The sequence below is a fragment of the Anolis carolinensis genome, chromosome 6 (assembly GCF_035594765.1).
Source record: "Anolis carolinensis isolate JA03-04 chromosome 6, rAnoCar3.1.pri, whole genome shotgun sequence".
Lineage (NCBI taxonomy): Eukaryota > Metazoa > Chordata > Lepidosauria > Squamata > Dactyloidae > Anolis > Anolis carolinensis.
Window position 1 is genome coordinate 56,056,212 of NC_085846.1, and position 19,376 is coordinate 56,075,587.

Here is a 19,376-nt window from a genome sequence, read left to right on the forward strand (position 1 = left end):
AAACAAGATACATAAAATGAAAAGTATATTATTAAGTCATAAACCTGCAATATATGATAATATGATGACCCTGGTAGACATTTTAGTGTGTTTCAGTAGAAAGGGGGAGGGAAAAGGAGGAGTTTTGTGGCACCTTTAAAACTAACCATTTTGTTTTGGCATGAGCTTTCATGAAATTAAAACCTCTTTGCAGTCTGACGAGGTGCAGTCTGTGAAATGAATGCACTTTCTGCCATTTCAGTGTATGTGCTGCACACTATATGAATGTAATTGTGTTTAGACATTCTGAAAATGCATGTCCATAGCACAAGTGGACAGCTGCAGTGTTCTCATCCCTCATTGGACCTTGGAGGGTCTCACTCTTCCATGCGACCCTCATGCTTCCATTTTACTTTCTATAAAAGATCCCTTGTGCCTTGTAAGAGGAAGGGGGTCAGTTTTGATCTGTACTCTCCCTTAACTTTTATTTAATTTAAATCACCCAAAACACAAAGAGAAAAATAAGAATGCAAGCAAAATAAATCAGGAAGAATGGTGGGAAAAATTAAATGCAGAAAACAAGATATTATAGTGTATAGAATCCATATGCTACTTAAACCCACAAGATTTATCCACATAAAAGATCTTTCCAGAGATTGCAGTGTATAGTTTGAGAATGTTGAACATCAACATTATTATTGCAATAGTTAATAAAACGATAACAGCTTTCATAAATTGCTAGGTCACAGCCTCCATGCTGTTAAAGATGTTAACAAGAACAGGTACATACCTTCATATGTAGTAGCTGTGATCTACCAGTCAAAACCTGGCCTTAGTTTTTCAAGAAATGCATGAAATTGCATTTCAACAAGTAACTCTTCAGACAAACTTAGCAATGTTGAGCATTCGAAGGATGATGGAAGTGAGAAACCACTGAGTAAAAACTGCATTGACTACTTATGCTTTGTCGGTAGGATGGCTTGATAGCCAGGTTTTGGAAAGACTATGCATTCTACATAATTTTAGACTAGTTAAATAGACCGTAGGTTATAGCTCTCATGGAAAAATTGACCAGATTTCATCAATAGCCAGAGAACTTAGACATAATCAGATAAGCCATTCCTTCTTTATTTGCCCCCCTCCTCCTCAACATAATTATTCTAGGCTGACAACATATAGTTTTGAAAAAAAGTGCCACCTCAACCTAAAATACTATACTTCAGAGTGACAAAGATTTAAAAGTGCCATGATATTTCCTAGAGTACATGGGCAGCTATAATTGGGGGTGTCAGGGTGATGGAAAGCTATACAAAAGAGTTTGGTGGCTGTATATAGTTATCAGGCTGCATTTTCACTCCTAAAATACAGGTAGCACATGGAAGAATTTGATATACTCTAGCAATGTAAATGTATAAATTAGTAGATATTTAAACATCAGACTTCATGCTTTGAAGTTAACATTTTTTGAAATGGTTTACGCCGACATTTTGCATCATCAGTGATCAAACTGTTATGTTCACTTGTTATTTGAAAGGATAGTGTTGAAAGAACTTCATATTTGCCTTCTGTGAAAGTATTGGAACCATAGATGCATCATGTGGTTTGGTATAATAATTATACCATAATTAAATATCTAAGGATGACTCTTCCAGTGGATTATTACATTAGATTTGGAAAATCCTTTACAAGGTAAAACACACTCTTTATGTTGACAGATTCAATATTGAGAGACCCCTGCTGTCCTTACATAAATAGATTGTTATGTTATTTTGTTTTATTGGGCCAAATTATATTTTTCTTATCATATCTAAATCTTATCCTAGAGACTGGTGGGAGGATGTTTGTTTAGAGAACAGTGGTGTCTCTATTTATGTCTATAGTATTGCTCCACATTTACCATATGGTTGGGCTTTGCCCTGAATAATGTGGCTGAGCCAATGGTTTTGCTACAGAGTCCCCATGCTTTCACGTATTACCCTTTGATATGTTCTCTGTAGTAAGAGCTCAGCAGAGTTAAAGAGTTTGCCACAGCATAGTCTTTTAAGAGAGAGTAGAAGCTTATTAGATAGATGTGTGCTTGCTAAATCCCAACAACCTTTTAAAAGCATTGGGAGGATTTGGAAAGGATTGGCTTGTAAGAAGCAAGTACTGCTGGTTCCCAAAGCTTGCTTCCTTTCTTTAAGTTGCATTTTATGCCTCTGCCTACCATTTTTTTCTGTGACAGAGACAGAAAATGGGTAAGAATGCTATAGTTCATTGGGCTGGATAGTTGTTTAAAAGTTGCAAGTTTGCAACTCTATGAGATGCTTTTTCGGTGCAAAAATACTATGAACGACTTCTACAATTCAAAGGTGTGTGATTTATAATTTCACTGTCTGCCACCAAGTCTTTCATTACAACCTAAACTCAACAATTCCCATTATTTGTTTCAGTGTTATATTTGTTCTTCAGTCACTCTAGTGTTGCCATGCAAAACAGATTCCTCAGGAGTCTTGCACCCATAAAAGCCTATTTTCACTTTAAGAGTTCAGCAATATTTTTACTATCTTTTGTGTCACGCTCACTTCAAAGGACCAGTCTGAACGCAGATCAAAGATAGCTGCTCTCAAATCCAATCTTTATTGAAGAATACATGACTTTGGAAAAGTCGAGAATGACCTAATGTTTACATACACTCAATTTTATCACTTCGGATGCAACGTAATAGCACACGCAAATATCATCATCAAACCCCACCCTCTGGATCACATTACTACCATTCCCACACACTACATCAATTATAATTGTTTATACTTTCAACCCTGAGTTCCCAGGCTCATTTTATCTTCTCCCGCCAGGTGCTTGCAAGGTTGTTTATGTTATGAAGCCAGATTCAGGGCTTGGAAATCCAGCCCTGGGATTTGGCTCCATGACATGGCGCCCTCTTCTCTTCGTCCTCCTCTTCGGTTCTTCTTTCATCATAGTCCTGAAACCAATCAAACAATAACTCTATGTGTCCATTTTGTCCAAAGTCCCATATACTTTTTCAGTAAGCTGCGATGGAATACTGGGTGTATTTTCCCTAAACTTTTTGGCAATGCCAACTGGAAAGTTACTTCATTGATAACACCCTGTATTCTGAATGGTCCAATATATTTGGGGCCCAATTTTCTCGAAGGTAGCCCCAATTTGATGTTTTGGGTACTTAACCACACTAGATCTCCTTTATCCAATTTATCGCCTTCCACCCTCTTTCTGTCTGCGAACGCTTTATACTTTTTGTGTGCTTCCTTTAAGGATGCAGTCACTTGACTCCAGCATTCTAGCATTTGCGTTTTCCATTTCCCTGCCTCTGTTTCCTCATTCTCTGTCCATCTTGGCAACTGGGGCAAAGGCTGTATTTCATACCCGTAAACTACTTCAAAGGGGGTTTTATTTGTTGCTGAATGTATAGTCGAATTAAAAGCTAGTTCTGCAAAAGCCAACCACCTAGACCAGTCATTTTGTCTCATGTTAGAGTACATTCGAAGGAACTGCCCAAGTGTCTGCTGAGTACGTTCTACTGCCCCGTTTGTCATGGGGTGAAAAGCAGAACTTAGACTCCTTTCTGCTCCTAGCATTTCCAAGAATTTTTCCCAAAATTTTGCTGTGAATTGTACTCCTCTGTCACTGACCACTCTACTGGGACATCCATGCAGTTTGTAAATATGGTTTATGTACAATTCAGCTAGTTTCTCGGCCGATGGTAGTTTCGTCAGTGCTATAAAGTGGGCCTGTTTAGAAAACAGGTCTAATACTGTCCAAATATAACGATGTCCTTTGCTAACCGGCAGTTCCCCCACAAAGTCCATAGCTACACATTCCCAAGGTCTGGTAGGTTCCGCTACTGTTTGTAATAATCCCATAGGCTTCCCTCCTCTCGATTTATTTCTGGCACAATCATCACATTGAACAACATGATTCTTTATGTCCTTCCTCATTCCTGGCCACCAACAATGTTTTGCTATTGCCTTCGTTGTTTTTGTAATTCCTGTATGACCAGCGCTCTGGTTATTGTGAAAACGATGCAAAATCTTAATCCTTAATATTGCTGGGATATACAGTTTCTTGTTAACAAACCAAAATCCCCCCTTCTGCTCCCCCTTTTCTGCGTTGGATGCGATCCACTGATCTCCTTCATAAGACTGTTTCAGTTCGTTTCCCCAATTATCTTCCCCGTCGAGTTCAACAATAGCCGTGTTCTCCTTTTGGGTTTGCGCTCTTGTCCTGACAGCTAAGCCCCATTGTTTATCAGAGAATATTGTCCCCTCTTTTGCTGTGGTTATGCCTTCGTGTTGAGGCATGCGTGAAAGAGCATCTGCCAAGACATTCTGCTTCCCTTGAAAAAATTTTAATTGGAAATCGAACCTGCTGAAGTATTGCGCCCATCTAATTTGTTTGGGGGACAATTTTCGAGGAGACTTTAAATACTGGAGGTTCTTATGGTCAGACCAAATTTCAAATGGGATTCCGCTTCCTTCGAGGAAGTGTCGCCAGCATTCTAAGGCTTTTAATATGGCTAATGCCTCTTTTTCCCATATTGGCCAACATTTTTCAGTTTCGCTGAACTTCCGGGACAAATATCCACATGGTTTTAAGTTCCCATTTTGATCTTTTTGCAATAGTACTGCCCCGTACGCACAGTCTGAGGCATCGCAATGGATTATGAAAGGGCTTCTGATATCGGGATGTTTTAGGATGGGTCCTTCTGTGAAGCATTCTTTTAGGGTTTCAAATGCCTTTTGGCATTCTGGCGTCCAACTCAGTTTGGCGCCAGGAGCTTTTACTTTTGCTGTCTCCCCTTTCCCTTTTGTTTTTAAAAGTTCAGTAAGGGGTGTGGTTATTTGCGCGAAGCCTTTTATGAAGGATCTATAAAAATTTGCAAACCCCAGAAATGATTGCAATTGCCTCCTTGTTTGAGGCACTCCCCATTCTTTTACATCTGATACTTTAGCTGGATCCATAGCTAACCCTTCTGGAGATATCCGATACCCCAGAAAGTCAATTTGAGTTTTATTAAATTCACATTTGGACAGTTTTGCGTACAGCTTTGCTTCTCTTAGTCTCTGCAAAACTTCCCGGACCAATTTCACGTGCTTTTCCTTATCTTCGCTCACAATCAAGATATCATCAAGGAATATGAATACCCCTCTGTACAACAATGGGTGTAGTATTTCATTTATAAGCTGCATAAAGCAACCGCCTCCGTTTTTTAATCCGAAAGGCAAAATTTTATATTCAAAATGGCCGAATGCGCAGGAAAATGCAGTTTTCCAAGTATCCTCCGGTTTGATTCTTAATTTATGATATGCTTCAATTAAATCCAGTTTAGTAAATATGCTCCCTTTCTTCAATACGGTAATTAAATCCTTTACTAAGGGCATAGGGTATTTATTGTCCTTAGTAATTGCATTTAAATTTCGATAATCAATGCACAATCTTAGGGAGTTGTCTTTCTTTCTCCTAAATAACACTGGGGCCCCGAGAGGAGAATTGGATGGCTTAATGAAGCCTCGCGCCAGGTTTTTATCAATATATTTCCTCAATTCCTCCTTCTCCTGTACAGACATGGGATACACTTTTGGTTTTGGTAAGTTTGCTCCTGGGGTTATTTCAATTTCTACTTCTATATTCCTTTTGGGAGGTAATTTACTTGCTTCTTTCTGATTGAAAACATCCACAAAGTCTCTGTATTCAGGTGGCAATAGCTGTGGGTCTATTTCACCTGCTTCATCTCCCTCGTCCTCCTCTTCTGCAATTTTGCTTATCTCCCATTGCGTCTGCTGTTCTTTAAATGCTAGGCTCTTTCCTCTCCAATCTACTTCAGGATTAGCCTGTTCGAGCCATGGTATCCCTAATATTACGTGGTATGTGGCAATAGGGGCTATCACAAAGGATATTCTTCCTTCCCATTTGCCTATTTTACATGGGACCCCCCGTATTTCCTTTGTAGATACTTCCCCAGCAGCAACTGATCCATCTAGCTGCGAAAATGCAATTGGGGAGTCAAGCGCCATCTGCTGGCACTTCAGCGCTCCTGCTAGTTCCGGAGTTATAATGTTCCTAGAACAACCACAATCCACGAATGCCTTGCAGGTGGCCCGATTCTCTAGCCCCGAGATGCAGATTGGCACTACTATCATGCGTTTGTCCCGACTCACCAGTTTTTCCGAAGATTCTGGGGCTTGCACCTCCTCCTCCGCACGCCTCCCGGTTGCTGGCTTGGGTTTTGAGGGTTTTGGCGGCTCCCCCTTCCGTGCCCAACATTCTGCTGCTCGATGGCCCGTCTTCCCACACACAAAGCATCCCGGTTTAGGTTTGTTGTCGTCTCCTCTGGAGGGAATCCCCGGCCTCCCTCCGGACCTTTCCTGCTTCCTCGTTTCTCCTCTGCCTCTCGCCACCGGTCTTTGCTGGCCGCCGCTGCTCCTGAAGCGCTTCACTTGGGCCAGGGTGGACTCAACGCGCCCCGCTAGTTGAATCCATCCCTGGAGCGTTTCGGGGTCATCTCTGTGCGCTGCCCAGCTGAAAACCTCGGGGCGTAGTCCCTCTTTAAATATTTCCACTTTGGTCACTTCAGACCACTCTGGTACCCTTTCCGCGAGGTGGAGGAATTCCTCTGCGTACTCGGGCACCGTTTTGTCCCTCTGCCTTATTCCTTTAAGCTGGTCTCGAGCCCTCAGTTGCTCTAGCCGGTCTCTGAACCGGTTTTCCAGTGCGGCGAGGAAGCGGGGCACTGACCTCAGGCATGGGTCGCGTCTGGCATGTAGTTGCACATACCAGCTTGCAGCTCCTCTCTTTAGTGTGTTGCCGATGGCTCGAACCCTGCTTGCTTCGGAGGGGAATGTGTGTGCATTGTCTTCCATGTATCCTCTGATGCTAATTAGAAAAAAGTTCAATTCAGCTGATTCCCCTCCGTATTCTAGTTTGAGATCTTCCCTCCTTGGCATCCATTCTGCGGCCCGTTGGTGCTGTCTGGGAGGCATGGGGAAGGGTTGCATCGGGTTTCCTTGGACGGCCCCTCTGAACACGCCGCGCCCCACTCCGGTGGTCATTCTGCGCGGCTCCCGAAATTCTGCCGCCGCTGTCGGCCCTTCCACCCATCCGCATACGGGCCTCGCTGTAGCCCCCGCATCTCGTCTTCCCTCGTCGTACAGCACATTCTCCTCCTCTTCCTGGATCTCCTGCTCCTCTCCGCCTTCGTCTGCTAATCCACTGGACCCGATCCCTGGCCCCAGTGGTCTTTCCACCCCGACGCCCATCCGGGGGGTTGGGAGCTCTGTTGGAGATGGCGGCCTCAGAGTTCCCAGAGCTCGCTGGCGCTCCACTTCGCGTGCCATTCTGTCTCGGAACTCCAGCTCCTGCCAATATTCCTCATCTCCCTCGCCCCTCGCCGCCACGGGACTCTGCGTTGATGCTCGCTGGCCCCTCTGGCTCCAATCTCCTTCTTTACTTGGCTCTCTCTCGGCGCCATATCGGATGGGCTCCTTTTGGAGATTCTCTTCCAATAGTGGCACCAACCTCCCCACGGTTTCCGACAGCCTGGATAAATTTGTTTCCAGGATGGATAACCGCAGGGCCACGGTCTCCGGCATGCTTCCTCCAGATCCCCAACTGGTTTCCGCAGCCGCAGAGACGCCTCTTCCTCCCCTGGGGATCCTCTGGGTCACGCCGTCCGGCCTGGGGTACCCCGTAGAGGAAGCTATGGCTTGCAGCGTCTCTTCTCCCAACGGCCGGGCCCCTTGCAAAGGCCTCCCTGCTCCATTTGGGCTTTGATCTCCTTCTCCACTCATTATCACTTCACTGCGAATTCCGCAGGAGGGTGAGAACGGGATTCTCGACTTAAATGTCACGCTCACTTCAAAGGACCAGTCTGAACGCAGATCAAAGATAGCTGCTCTCAAATCCAATCTTTATTGAAGAATACATGACTTTGGAAAAGTCGAGAATGACCTAATGTTTACATACACTCAATTTTATCACTTCGGATGCAACGTAATAGCACACGCAAATATCATCATCAAACCCCACCCTCTGGATCACATTACTACCATTCCCACACACTACATCAATTATAATTGTTTATACTTTCAACCCTGAGTTCCCAGGCTCATTTTATCTTCTCCCGCCAGGTGCTTGCAAGGTTGTTTATGTTATGAAGCCAGATTCAGGGCTTGGAAATCCAGCCCTGGGATTTGGCTCCATGACACTTTTGCATTGCTGTTACTTTGCCACTGAGGTATTCAGAAATTGTCAATGGCTCAGGATTATGTTCTTGCGTATGTCTTGGGGCCCGGCTCTGTGCTATGGTTTTTCACCATCCCAGTATTGTCAGTGTCAGGAATGAGATTTTCTCAACCTTTCCCAGGTTTTCTGACGTTTCTTAAGCATATGGGTGAAGGAGTAAGCCTTAGCACCTTTTGCTCCACTGAGAAAAGCTTCATATTTCTTAGAATAGCTGCCAGTTACTTTAATAAGTCCCCCCAAAACAAAACAAATACAGATTTAAAACTCAAGAAGAACTGCAGGATGCAGGCCTTCACCTACAGTGGTACAGATATAGGCAACTGAAAGAAAGATTTACACTAGACAGTAAAATATGGGATTTGAAAGCGACCAATAGGAATTTGAAAAGGAACTGTGTACTAATGGAAAACATCTTATTGGAAAAATGTATAAAGTATTACTGAAGATGGAAATGCAAACAGAACTGATAAAGGAGTCTATGATTAAATGGGCATAAAATGCCAGGCACAACACAGAACTAAATAAATGGGGAAAATGTGGACTATTTGTTTTTAAAAAATCGTTCTACAATCTTGGAGAAAATTTGTATATAATGGTGAACAGGTAGTACTTGACCCCAGCAAAACTAGCTGAAATTTATAAGGGAAAAAATAACAAATGCTGGAAATGTAAAGGACAGGAAGGAACTTTCTTCCACATGTGGTGGTCCCGTCAAAAACCAAGAGAATTCTGGGACAAGATACAAAAAACGCTGCAAGAAATTTTTCATTCAAAAATGCAAATTGAAGCCTGAATTATTTTTATTGGGAATGTCAAATAACCAAACAAAATAATTAAACTATGAAGTATTGCACTACATGATAAAAACAGTATACGACGTACAGTTCTGGAAGAAGGCAGACCTCCCAACAATAGAAGAATGTATAGTTAAAGTCTTTAAAATATCAGAAATTGACAAAATAGCAATGATGAACAAAGAAAAAACACAAAAAAACTTTATTAAGGATTGGGAATTATTTCTAATCTATGTTTTTTAAAAAGGAGAAGTTTTTATACAAGGCGCCATAATTTAACCTGTAAGAAGCTGTGTAGGGAATTTATAAATAATAAATATCAAGCCAGAAGGAAGAATAGAAAAACAATGTAATAGGAAGGAAGAAAGGAATTATATATAAATGTCTCCAACCCAAGGGATGGGAAATCACTAATTTGGGAGGGGTGTGAAGAAGGGAGAGCATAACCAATTACAAATATTGTATAGCTGTTAGGAAGTATTGTATTGGTTGATGCATATATACACGTATATAGATTTGTTTCACTGTTTTTTTATGAATATGTAAATTGAAAATACAACATTAATTACAAAAACAAAACAGTAGCAAGTTGTGATGTTTCAGTTGCTCTGCAGATTGATTTGTCAAAAAAAGTTTCATTAAATCGAAATTTTTAATCTCTCAGAATTAGTGGCAAAAGAGTAGAGCAACTCATAAACTCCAAACCCATTTATAATTTCAGAATTTGGGAGAATTCCAGATATTGGAAGAGGCTGAATTCCATTAGCTTTCTTTTGTGCTTCTATGCCAAAACAAAACACTAATACTTCAAAGTTCTATCATTAATAAAATGTTGCTGTTTACATTAGAATGATTTTCATCACAAAGTCAAAAGGAGTGAAATTAAAATAGACAGCCCTTGTTCTAGTAGGTGACATTAATGGTGGACTTAAAGCCCTTTCTTGCCATTAAAAAATACAAACATGAATCCTTGAAAATAAAAAATGACATGTCAGGGAAATAACATGATGAACAAAGCACACGAGTTTGACCGTTCTTTCTTCCCAATGGGGCTTAAAATGCTGTTGGTAATGAACTTTGTATATCAGTTGGCTTTTGTTCTAACACGATGCAGAACCTTATTCATTTTAGAAATCATAACAGGATATATTCTTACTCATCATTGCATCCCTAATGGAATGCTAAGCAATTCAGATAATTTTTTTAGAAATAGCATGTATATGATTTCCTGCTTTTCCACCTGAGAAGTGACCTTTAATTGCAGCTTTGTCCCTCATTGCCTTGGAACTTAGTTTGAATGTTTCTGTAGCATTATTCCCCCATTACATAATATTTTAAAAAACCATTTGAAATAAATATATCTCAAGATACACGTTTATTGAAGGGAATTATATACAACCACAATTGCCAAAATGATTGGGCAGTCATACACTACAGAAATTCTGCAGGTCATTTGTAGATGTATTCCTTAAAAGGAGGTCCATAATATTATAGTATGCAGCAGGGTTACTCACAGGTAAATGGGCATAGGACTATAGCCATAGTTAATTATGAGGGATTTAATCTATTAATTTATCAACTGCATCTAAATAAGGATGTAAAAATGGTCCTGAAGCAAGGCAGATGGATACATTACGTACTTCAAGTATTGTCTTACCGTGTTTCCCCGAAAATAAGACAGTGTCTTATATTAATTTTTGCTCTCAAAGATGCACTAGGTCTTATTTTCAGATAATGTCTTATTTTTCCATGAAGAAGAATTCACATTTATTGTTGAACAAAAAATGAACATTTATTATATACTGTACAGTAGTTGTCATCACAAATAATAATAATTTTATTCTTATATCCGGCCTCCATCTCCCCGTGGGGACTCAGGGCGGCTTACAAATGTACAACAAAAGTACAATAACATCAGGAACTGAACAACAACGCAAATGAAAATTTAAAAAGACATAAATAAAATGACAACCATTAATAAAACACAGGTTAAAATACAGCAATAGAATCATAAAAATGGACTGGACAAAAGTGCACTAAGTAAGACTTGTAAACAAACCAGCATAACCAGACAAACTGTGAATCTTATCACGAATTTCTTGTTACTACCATTATTTCCATGTACAACAATATCTATGGTATGTACATTTACCAATCCTGAAAGCTCTGGTGTTCTGTTTGGTAAGCATGCTTCCAAACAAAAACTTTGCTAGGTCTTACTTTCGGGGGAGGCCATATATTTAGCAATTCAGCCAAACCTCTACTAGGTGTTATTTTCTGGGGATGTCTTATTTTCGGGGAAACAGGGTAGATGAGGCATTTAAGGATCCATTTACACGTGCACTGAAATCTTGGGCTTGTCTTGCTCTGAACCGGTCCTGGTCCTGGATTCTGCAAAGCTGTTCGGCCACCCTGTTTCCAACTTGTCGGAGCAGAGGCCAGACCAATCAATTCTGCTGGACAGTCATGACATTAGCAAAGGTATTTATCCATCCAAGTAAATAATAAAAGGCTGCCTGCATTCTACTCTGTGCAACCTATTTGGGAGTGAGCTACACTGAAAAAAATGGAAAGCAAACAGCCCTGGACCAATGGACAACATGGTAATGCATGAGCATTTTCTTCATTTTTCCCCATTGCGCTTGCATAGGATGCATCTGCTGTCATTTTAAATGATGTTTATTGTATCCAAACTGCCCCAAACTGCTTAATTTAAAATGTGGGCCAATTTTAAACCAAATGTTGGCAACAGTCAGAAAACCATTTTCAACAAAATCTCAAGATTTGTTGTCCAACTTTCAGGTTTGAAATGCATGCATGGGATGTTACTCCTGCTCAAGTGGTGTTTGGGAGCATTTCTGTCTGGAAAAGACTTTGCCTGTATTTGAGGAATTGAGAAGGCTGTGGAGGAACATGAGGGCTTGCTTTACATTACTCACTCCTGCTTTAAACTGTACAGTAGTTTATGCAGATCAAAAAAGTGGATTCTAATCATGTTCCTTTTAGGAAAACCATAATTGAGATGATATAATTAATCCTCTTTTTAATGAACCAACAAACTCAAGTTTGTCTAAATACTGGGTTTAGGCATCATGAGGAGCAACCACTGTTACTCCAGCATGCAGTGAGAGTGACGGGGCTGTGTGCCTTGGTCATGATAAATCAGAATCTTGAAGATATTGGGCACATTAGTATTTCTGAGTTGTAGCATATACTTCTACAGATGCAATTTGTTTTTTCACCAAAAGATATTTAGCTTTAGAACATGTTGGGTCTAGCATATGCATGGATTAGTTGAGATTCATTTTTTAAAGGATTTGGCTGCAAAATGCTTCTTAATTGCAAGTACATCAAAAGTGGATCCCTCCTGAAACAAATGTGTTCTGTTGTCACTAAAGTCAAACATGGCTAATCTGCTTTTCAAATTCCTAAACTGTGTTTCTTGCTTGTTAACCATAATTAAAAGGCATGGAGTCATAGTCGACTTTTAAAATGCTTAGAATTTTCGCCAACAAATACTGCCTCTCTCTTATAACTGGAATCTAGTCTAAATGTTTGTTATTCATTCTGCCTCCCTTCTATGGGGATGCAGCATTTGTGAAAGAATCAATTATCCATTTGTTAGTCAGAGGAGCTTTACAAATTATACATTAGCAAATTGATTTCTCAGGTTCACTGTTGAGGGACTGACACTATAAGGTGGGATGATGATGAGCATCAGGGGAGAAGAAGTTGCCACACAGTTGAAAGAGGCTCTTTGGCCATGAATTTATTCCTAATTGAAGAGCTGACATAATCCATACTAAGTGTATTTATTTCAAGCATTTTACATCAGGTAATTGATTATCACACAAGATGTATTTTGCAAGTGGCAGCTTTTCTTCAAATTTAGGTTTTTGCAGAAAGCTTTTCTTATAAGATACTTACTGGCCTCTTCTCTGCCAAACACGTTGACCATTTCTCCTGAACTTTTCCTCACCTATTAAAGTTACATTTTCTTCTAATAGTGTCAGCTTGACGTTATTGATTTCTTTTGAACAGTCAAACTTACTTATGTTGTCCAGAATTCCAAACAGGTCTCCAGGAGGAATAAAACTGCAGCTAACTGTAATTCAGTGGGGTCCACTTATTCCTGCCTGACACAAAGTGTTGGGTTTTCTTCATGAAATCATGTTCACGATCTAAGTCTAAAGTTCTTTAGATCCACATCCACTTAAACTAATTTCCAGCCTCAACGTTCCTTGCTTTTGTATGACATATAACATTTGGTGCAGTAATAATTGCTGCAATAAACTCTGTTTAGAGACTGTCTTTTCAACAAAGCTTTTGCTCTTTAATCAGCTAATCATTTCCATAGATTTCCTGTTAGGAATGGTTTACTTAAGTGGGCAGTGTAATGGAACAGCACACTTGCAAAAGTTTTCCTCTTCCTCTTCGAGGAATTAAAATGCACACCCAATTGATTGTTGAGAGATATTCACCATATCATTATTGTTTAAATATTGTTCATAAATATCATCTATTTATTTAGGAAAACTTATAACCCACCTTTTGACTGCACACCCCCCAGGGTGGTTTATAATATTAATGAAATGCACTGTATGACAAAATCATAGAGTTGGAAGAGACCTAGTGGGCCATCCAGTCCAACTCCCTGCCAAGAAGCAGTAAAATGACATTCAAAGCACTCCATCCAGCCTCTGCTGAAAAGCCTCCAAAGAAGGAGCCTCCACCACACTCCAAGGCAGAAATTTCCATTGCTGAACAGCTCTCACAGTGAGGAAGTTCTTCCTAATGTTCAGGTGGAATCTCTTTTCCTGTATTTTGAAGCTGCTGTTCCGTGTCCTTGTCTCCAGGGCAGCAGAAAACAAGCTTGGTCCTTCCTCCCTATGACTTCCCCTCACATATATATACAATGGCTATCATGTCTCCTCTCATCCTTCTCTTCTGCAGGCTAAACATGCCCAGCTCTTTGAGCTCTTTAATCACAATAACAAGACATATAAATATAGAACAGAGTACTGTACAAGTAAAGCGGATCTAGCAGTAGGACTCAAAGGTAGACTGTCCAAAAGCCTGGCTAAATAACAATGTCTCTTAGCTGTTCACCCAAAAGCCAAAAAGAGAGAAAAAGATGACAACAGAACATTTTGTCATCTACTATGTTGCTTATGCCTTGTATGTTTCTTATATCTCTCCTCATCATTTATTGCTCGTTCATCAGACAGAGAAGCATTATTAACCTTGGTTCTTCACAATTTGGACCACAGCTTAAGAAGCTAGAAATGTTTGATGCTTAGACTTATTTTTACAGCCAAAGTCTAGGGTAGCTCTTTCTCCTTTATTTCACTTTTCGTAAATAGCTGTGTATAGCAATGGTTAAATTATCTGATGTGGGAAACTGGAAGTCCCACCCCCTCATATGCCCATTGATTACAATTGTCCATTTCTTACTGTGGACTAGCAGCACTGGTCTGTCAGTCTGGGTAGCACTGCTCTTCAGAAGTGGATCCCAAACTGCCTTCTGCAAAAAACTAGAGTGCCTCAAAAGCATAATAGGGGTTCTGCAAAAAATATTTAAAATCTTTTTTTTTAACTTTTTAAAAAGGCAGTGCCAGAGTATGAAGATCTTATTCAAATCCAACGTGTAAAAACAAAATTTGAATTTCTATTTCCAAGCTTACTACTTTATACAAAACACTCCAGCAATACGAGTAGCTAAAAGAAGGAAGAGTGTTGTAGATTCACAAGGCTTAGGGATAGTTAGGGTTCTGTGGGGAAAGTAGGGACACATGTTGGGCTTCATAAGAAGAAAAGAGGGGTTTCATGACCGAAAAAGTTTAGGAACTTCTGCTCTACAGAATCCTGGAGTTTCCTTGGAAGTTTATCAGAGACTACTTAGTGAGACATTCAGTAAAGGAAAACAAGCTTAATTCCTGTTTCCAGCCACTAAACTGTCCTACACAAGACTAGTTTACTCTTTTTTTTTAAAGACTAGTTTGCTTCAGATGAGCCTTTGGTAACTGACTAACTGCTGAAAAGAATGCTTTTAGTAGGTGAATGTTTATACTTTTCACTGATAAACTATTAAACTGCTTTTAATATAAGTTTTAAATATTACAGTGGCCAACACACATTTTGGTGCCTCAGATGTTAGACCTGCTTCAGGGCATTTGACTTGCTGATTCCAAAAATGGCACTAGTTTTCCCCTATCAGCTCTAGTTTTTGAGATGGAGAACACATGCCACCCACCAGTTACTATCCGCTCACCCATAAAGAACCATGATAACCATATCTAAGAAACTATAGTTGATGTGGTCTGTCCAATGCAATTATCTGAATCAGCACCCCAAATAACCACAGGAACAGGCCAAAAAAAATCAAAATACTAAGAATTTTTGTTGGGCTGTATTATAATTTGTTTAATAATAATAAATAATAATAAACTTTATTTTTATATCCCGCCCCATCTCCTCGAAGGGACTCGGGGCGGCTCACAACAGGGACAAGTCCGAACAACAACAACATATTTAACATAAACTTAAAACATTCCAACAATACACAAAATAAAATAATGGACAAATACATTAAAATCCAAGCAGATAAAATCAGAGTAATTAAAAGCAACCCAGTGGGGTTTAATTATGCTTTATTACATCTTTTTGTGCTGTATACTTTGTTTGTAATTTTATGAGCTGTCTGTATGCCAATTTTGGGAGAAGGATGGGAACAAACAATCAACAAATGTTTAATGTGCACCATGAAATATATATTCTAAACTTCTTTCTAGTTTGGAAGGATCCAATGGCATGGGGGTTAAAAAGTTTCCTATAAAAGGTTGGATAACTGTTTCTAAAGAATACAATATGAGTACTAGTCATCTCTCACAGTATGCCCTGATTCTCACCCTTCTATATTTGTAGTCTTAGGCAGACAGCCGAAACAGGTTGAGACTTTGAAGAGACTACTGATCAGAGCTCTGCTTGAAGAGTTGCAAATAGTGCGGGCCTGGTTTACAGGGGAATCAGAAGTAAGGTGTTCTTCACTATTACACTTTTTTGAAATGTTCTTTCCTCTTCCCAATTTTGAACAGAGTCCAGTTAAGATCAATCAGATAAGCCTGGATGAAAGTGGAGAGCACATGGGCGTATGTTCCGAAGATGGCAAGGTAAAACAAAAGGATTTGTTTTCACTGTTACCCTTTATGCTGAAGTCCTACAACAACAGCACCTTGGGCCATCTGTTTTAGTGCCAAACCCACTTGTGGAGAACTCATAATTAAAGTCAAATATATTTGGTCCAAATGTGCTTTTGGAAAAGTAATTATAAGGGATGTCAATAATGTTACTGTTATTAAGCTGATTAACAACTGCAGCAGGCGAACTTGTCACTGTAATCATTGCTACTGTGCCAGTTATACTTCACTGACTACTCTGATCTTCCTGCAAGACAGTAGCTTAATGCTTCTCTGCTATAAATCCACAAAATTGGTTTTTTGTGGGCAGGATTTCTGTGGGCTGGTGGTTTTGTGTGCGTGTGTTTTTTAACCTTACGATTGTTTCTTCTGAAATCTTTTGATAAGCAGTCACAGTCTATCAGAAGAATATAGTGCCATATAGTGGCTGCGTTAAACAAATGTGAAATCAATATATATATAATATATGTACAGTTTCCTTAAAAATGTGGCACCTACTTCCTTGACGGGGGACATACATCATTTTGTGTACCGCACAGCCAATAATTATCCGTGTTCTCCTGGAATGTTGAGAGTGATGATATTTTAGTGATTTTGATGGTCGATTTCTCCACTTATTAGAATGTCTTTGTTTATTTGTTTGTTTTTAGGTCTGTGATGGTCTCTGCTAATATTGGTTGAGATGATTAAATTCCAGCCATAACCTATTCAGGTTGTTATTTCTGGGGAATACTCCTGCTAGTAGGCATAGTGTATTAATGTCACTTCTTAAGATCTATCTCTCTTAACATAGTAGAACATTCTTTCTTAAACATCACATTCTTAGGCAGGATTTTTAGACCCATGCACTTAACAATTTAATCTAAATGAATGAAAAAGAATAGCTATATATGTATATTTTTACCACAGGTTAAACCTATATAATAACTCATTTAAAATATAATATTTTTGCTGAGTATATAAAGTGATTGTTTATGTTTCTAAGGTTGCTGCTTCCCAAAGATATTTTGATTAATTGACAACAATTGAGAAGCTATTGCCAATCAAATGGGTTATGGAATTGCATAGCTTGTGAGGGACACTTGTAAGAATATTGTATTTGCCTCAGCAAGAAAAGGCAAAAGTCAATAATTGTATGATATAATCAAAATTGTCCTGCCACTGATTTGGTTTTGATTTTGGTTCCATTTGATGCCTTTTTTAAAAAAAAAAACCTTCTGGCTGTTGCACCCCAAGGCAGCGTGAGCACTGGAAACCAAACAGAGACCAATAATCATATAATATCTTTATTAAAACAATTATAAATTCAGGAATGAATAAGTAGAAAGGATGAGTGGATAATAGTCCTTTGTAAAAAGGTATGAATTAGTCCGAAGAGTTGAAGAGAAATGTCCAATATTATTGTCCAAAGTCCAGAAACCGAAACACGCTCAAAACTGTTGGAAAGTTCTTGAGCGGGGAAACAACAAGGAAGCAAGACTGAATAACAAGGTCCAAAGTCACTAGGAAGTCTTTGAATGAGACGAGGCTGAGGCCGACTTGATTCAGGAACAAGGCAAGGAAGTAGACTTACTCCAGATCTACTTGTGAGTCGCGGCTCGGCTTGGCCGCCAGGCTCAGGAAACTTGGCTTGGAGAAACAGAAGCTAGAGTCGGTGAACCTTCCTCAGGAAATCGCTACGTTGACACTGCAAAGTGTTCACAGTGCAAGACACTTTTATGGAACTTAGATCTGATCACAATGAAGGGAAGCCAAACTCCCCAGAGGTTCCCAAGGGAATCTTCTATCCATTATCCCCTCGAGATGCCAAGCGGTTACTCCTTCAGAGCCCTTGATATTCTGATCTCTGGCGATGCAGAAACTCCCTTCTGTTGAAGGACACATTCTCTGGGGAACTCAGAACATCTGGTTCAGCCATGGGAGTAATATTTCCAGTATCTCTCCCAATTAAGGAAGCATCCGAGCTATCAACAGCTGGGAGCTGTAACTGGAAGGCGCTCTGCGGACTAGGTAAAAAGTCAGAATAAGCTTCATCCTGGTCAAAGTTCATTTCTGAATCAGGTTCAGAAACCAAAGGTGGCTGGGGTATGACACTGGCTTTGAGACAGGCTGAGAATATGAATAAAGGCTGAAATATAAGCAACTCTTCCAGATGTCATATTCTGTGTTTCCTTAACTTTATTATTTAAATGTGTTATTGAAATAGTTATACTAATCTATAAATTGACCTCATAGATGAGTTGATGGGAGGTTTTTGGGCCAAAATTATGGATTTTGATATAATCTGTGGATAAGTCAAGGGAGGGAAAAACTCCAGTGCTACATTATGGACCCAGCCAATCGTGTCTGCCATTTTCCCAGGCATTCAAAAAAAGCCAGAAGGGGTGCTACAACAGAGAGAATAAAGCAGGCCAGTTCTTCTTTTAGGTTCTCTCAGGATGAGCTTAGATTTCACTCTACTTTTTTGCCACTCTATTCAGATGGTTTCTTTATTGATTAGAGTTAAGGGGCGATATTTACATTGAACTAGGTTTTTGGGTAACTTTTTGACTAACATTTTAGACTTACTGTATACATGAATATATATCGTATATTATACCTCTGTGATCAGTAAAACACTTCATGTTGCTAAGAGCAATTTACAGGGATCTGAAACCACAAACCAGCCTAAATAACACAGCAAGTGACCAGCAACAAGATTCAGAATTTAATGAGACCATAAGATGGCAGGAATAAAATTATTTTGGTGTCTGATCTAACCACTATGAGGGAAAGGACCAATTTTATCTCATAAGGAAAGAACTTCCATAATCTGGGATTTCTGTGAAGGCCTTTTGCATCATTCCCCATTTTAGAGTGGACATAGAGAAGATGGTGGGAGATGTTACCATATTTCACAGTGTAATAGTCACAGCCACCTAATAGTTGGGATGCATGGTATTTTAGTATTCATTGCATAATAGTCGCACACTTAGTTTATTCGCCTGCATTTGGAGTTATGGGGCTTCACTTAGCTGCCAAGAAGGTAGGCGTTTGGGCAGGTGAAGCTTCACTCACTTGCAGGCCTGCTCCCTGGCTGGAAATACTTCACCCCATAATAGTGGTACCCCTTATTTCAATTAAAAATAGGGGGGGGGGACTATTA

At 39.8% G+C, this 19,376-nt stretch overlaps 1 protein-coding gene across 3 annotated transcripts in view; it reads left to right on the plus strand.

The window, feature by feature from the left end:
* vps41 (VPS41 subunit of HOPS complex) overlaps positions 1 to 19,376 on the plus strand; it is a 150,125-nt gene that overhangs the window by 50,221 nt on the left and 80,528 nt on the right. For all 3 annotated transcript variants that reach the window (XM_003222333.4, XM_008112861.3, XM_062958094.1), the window contains one exon: positions 16,130 to 16,204. In XM_003222333.4, coding sequence (XP_003222381.2) covers positions 16,130 to 16,204 — 75 coding nt within the window. The remainder of the gene's footprint in view (positions 1 to 16,129; positions 16,205 to 19,376) is intronic.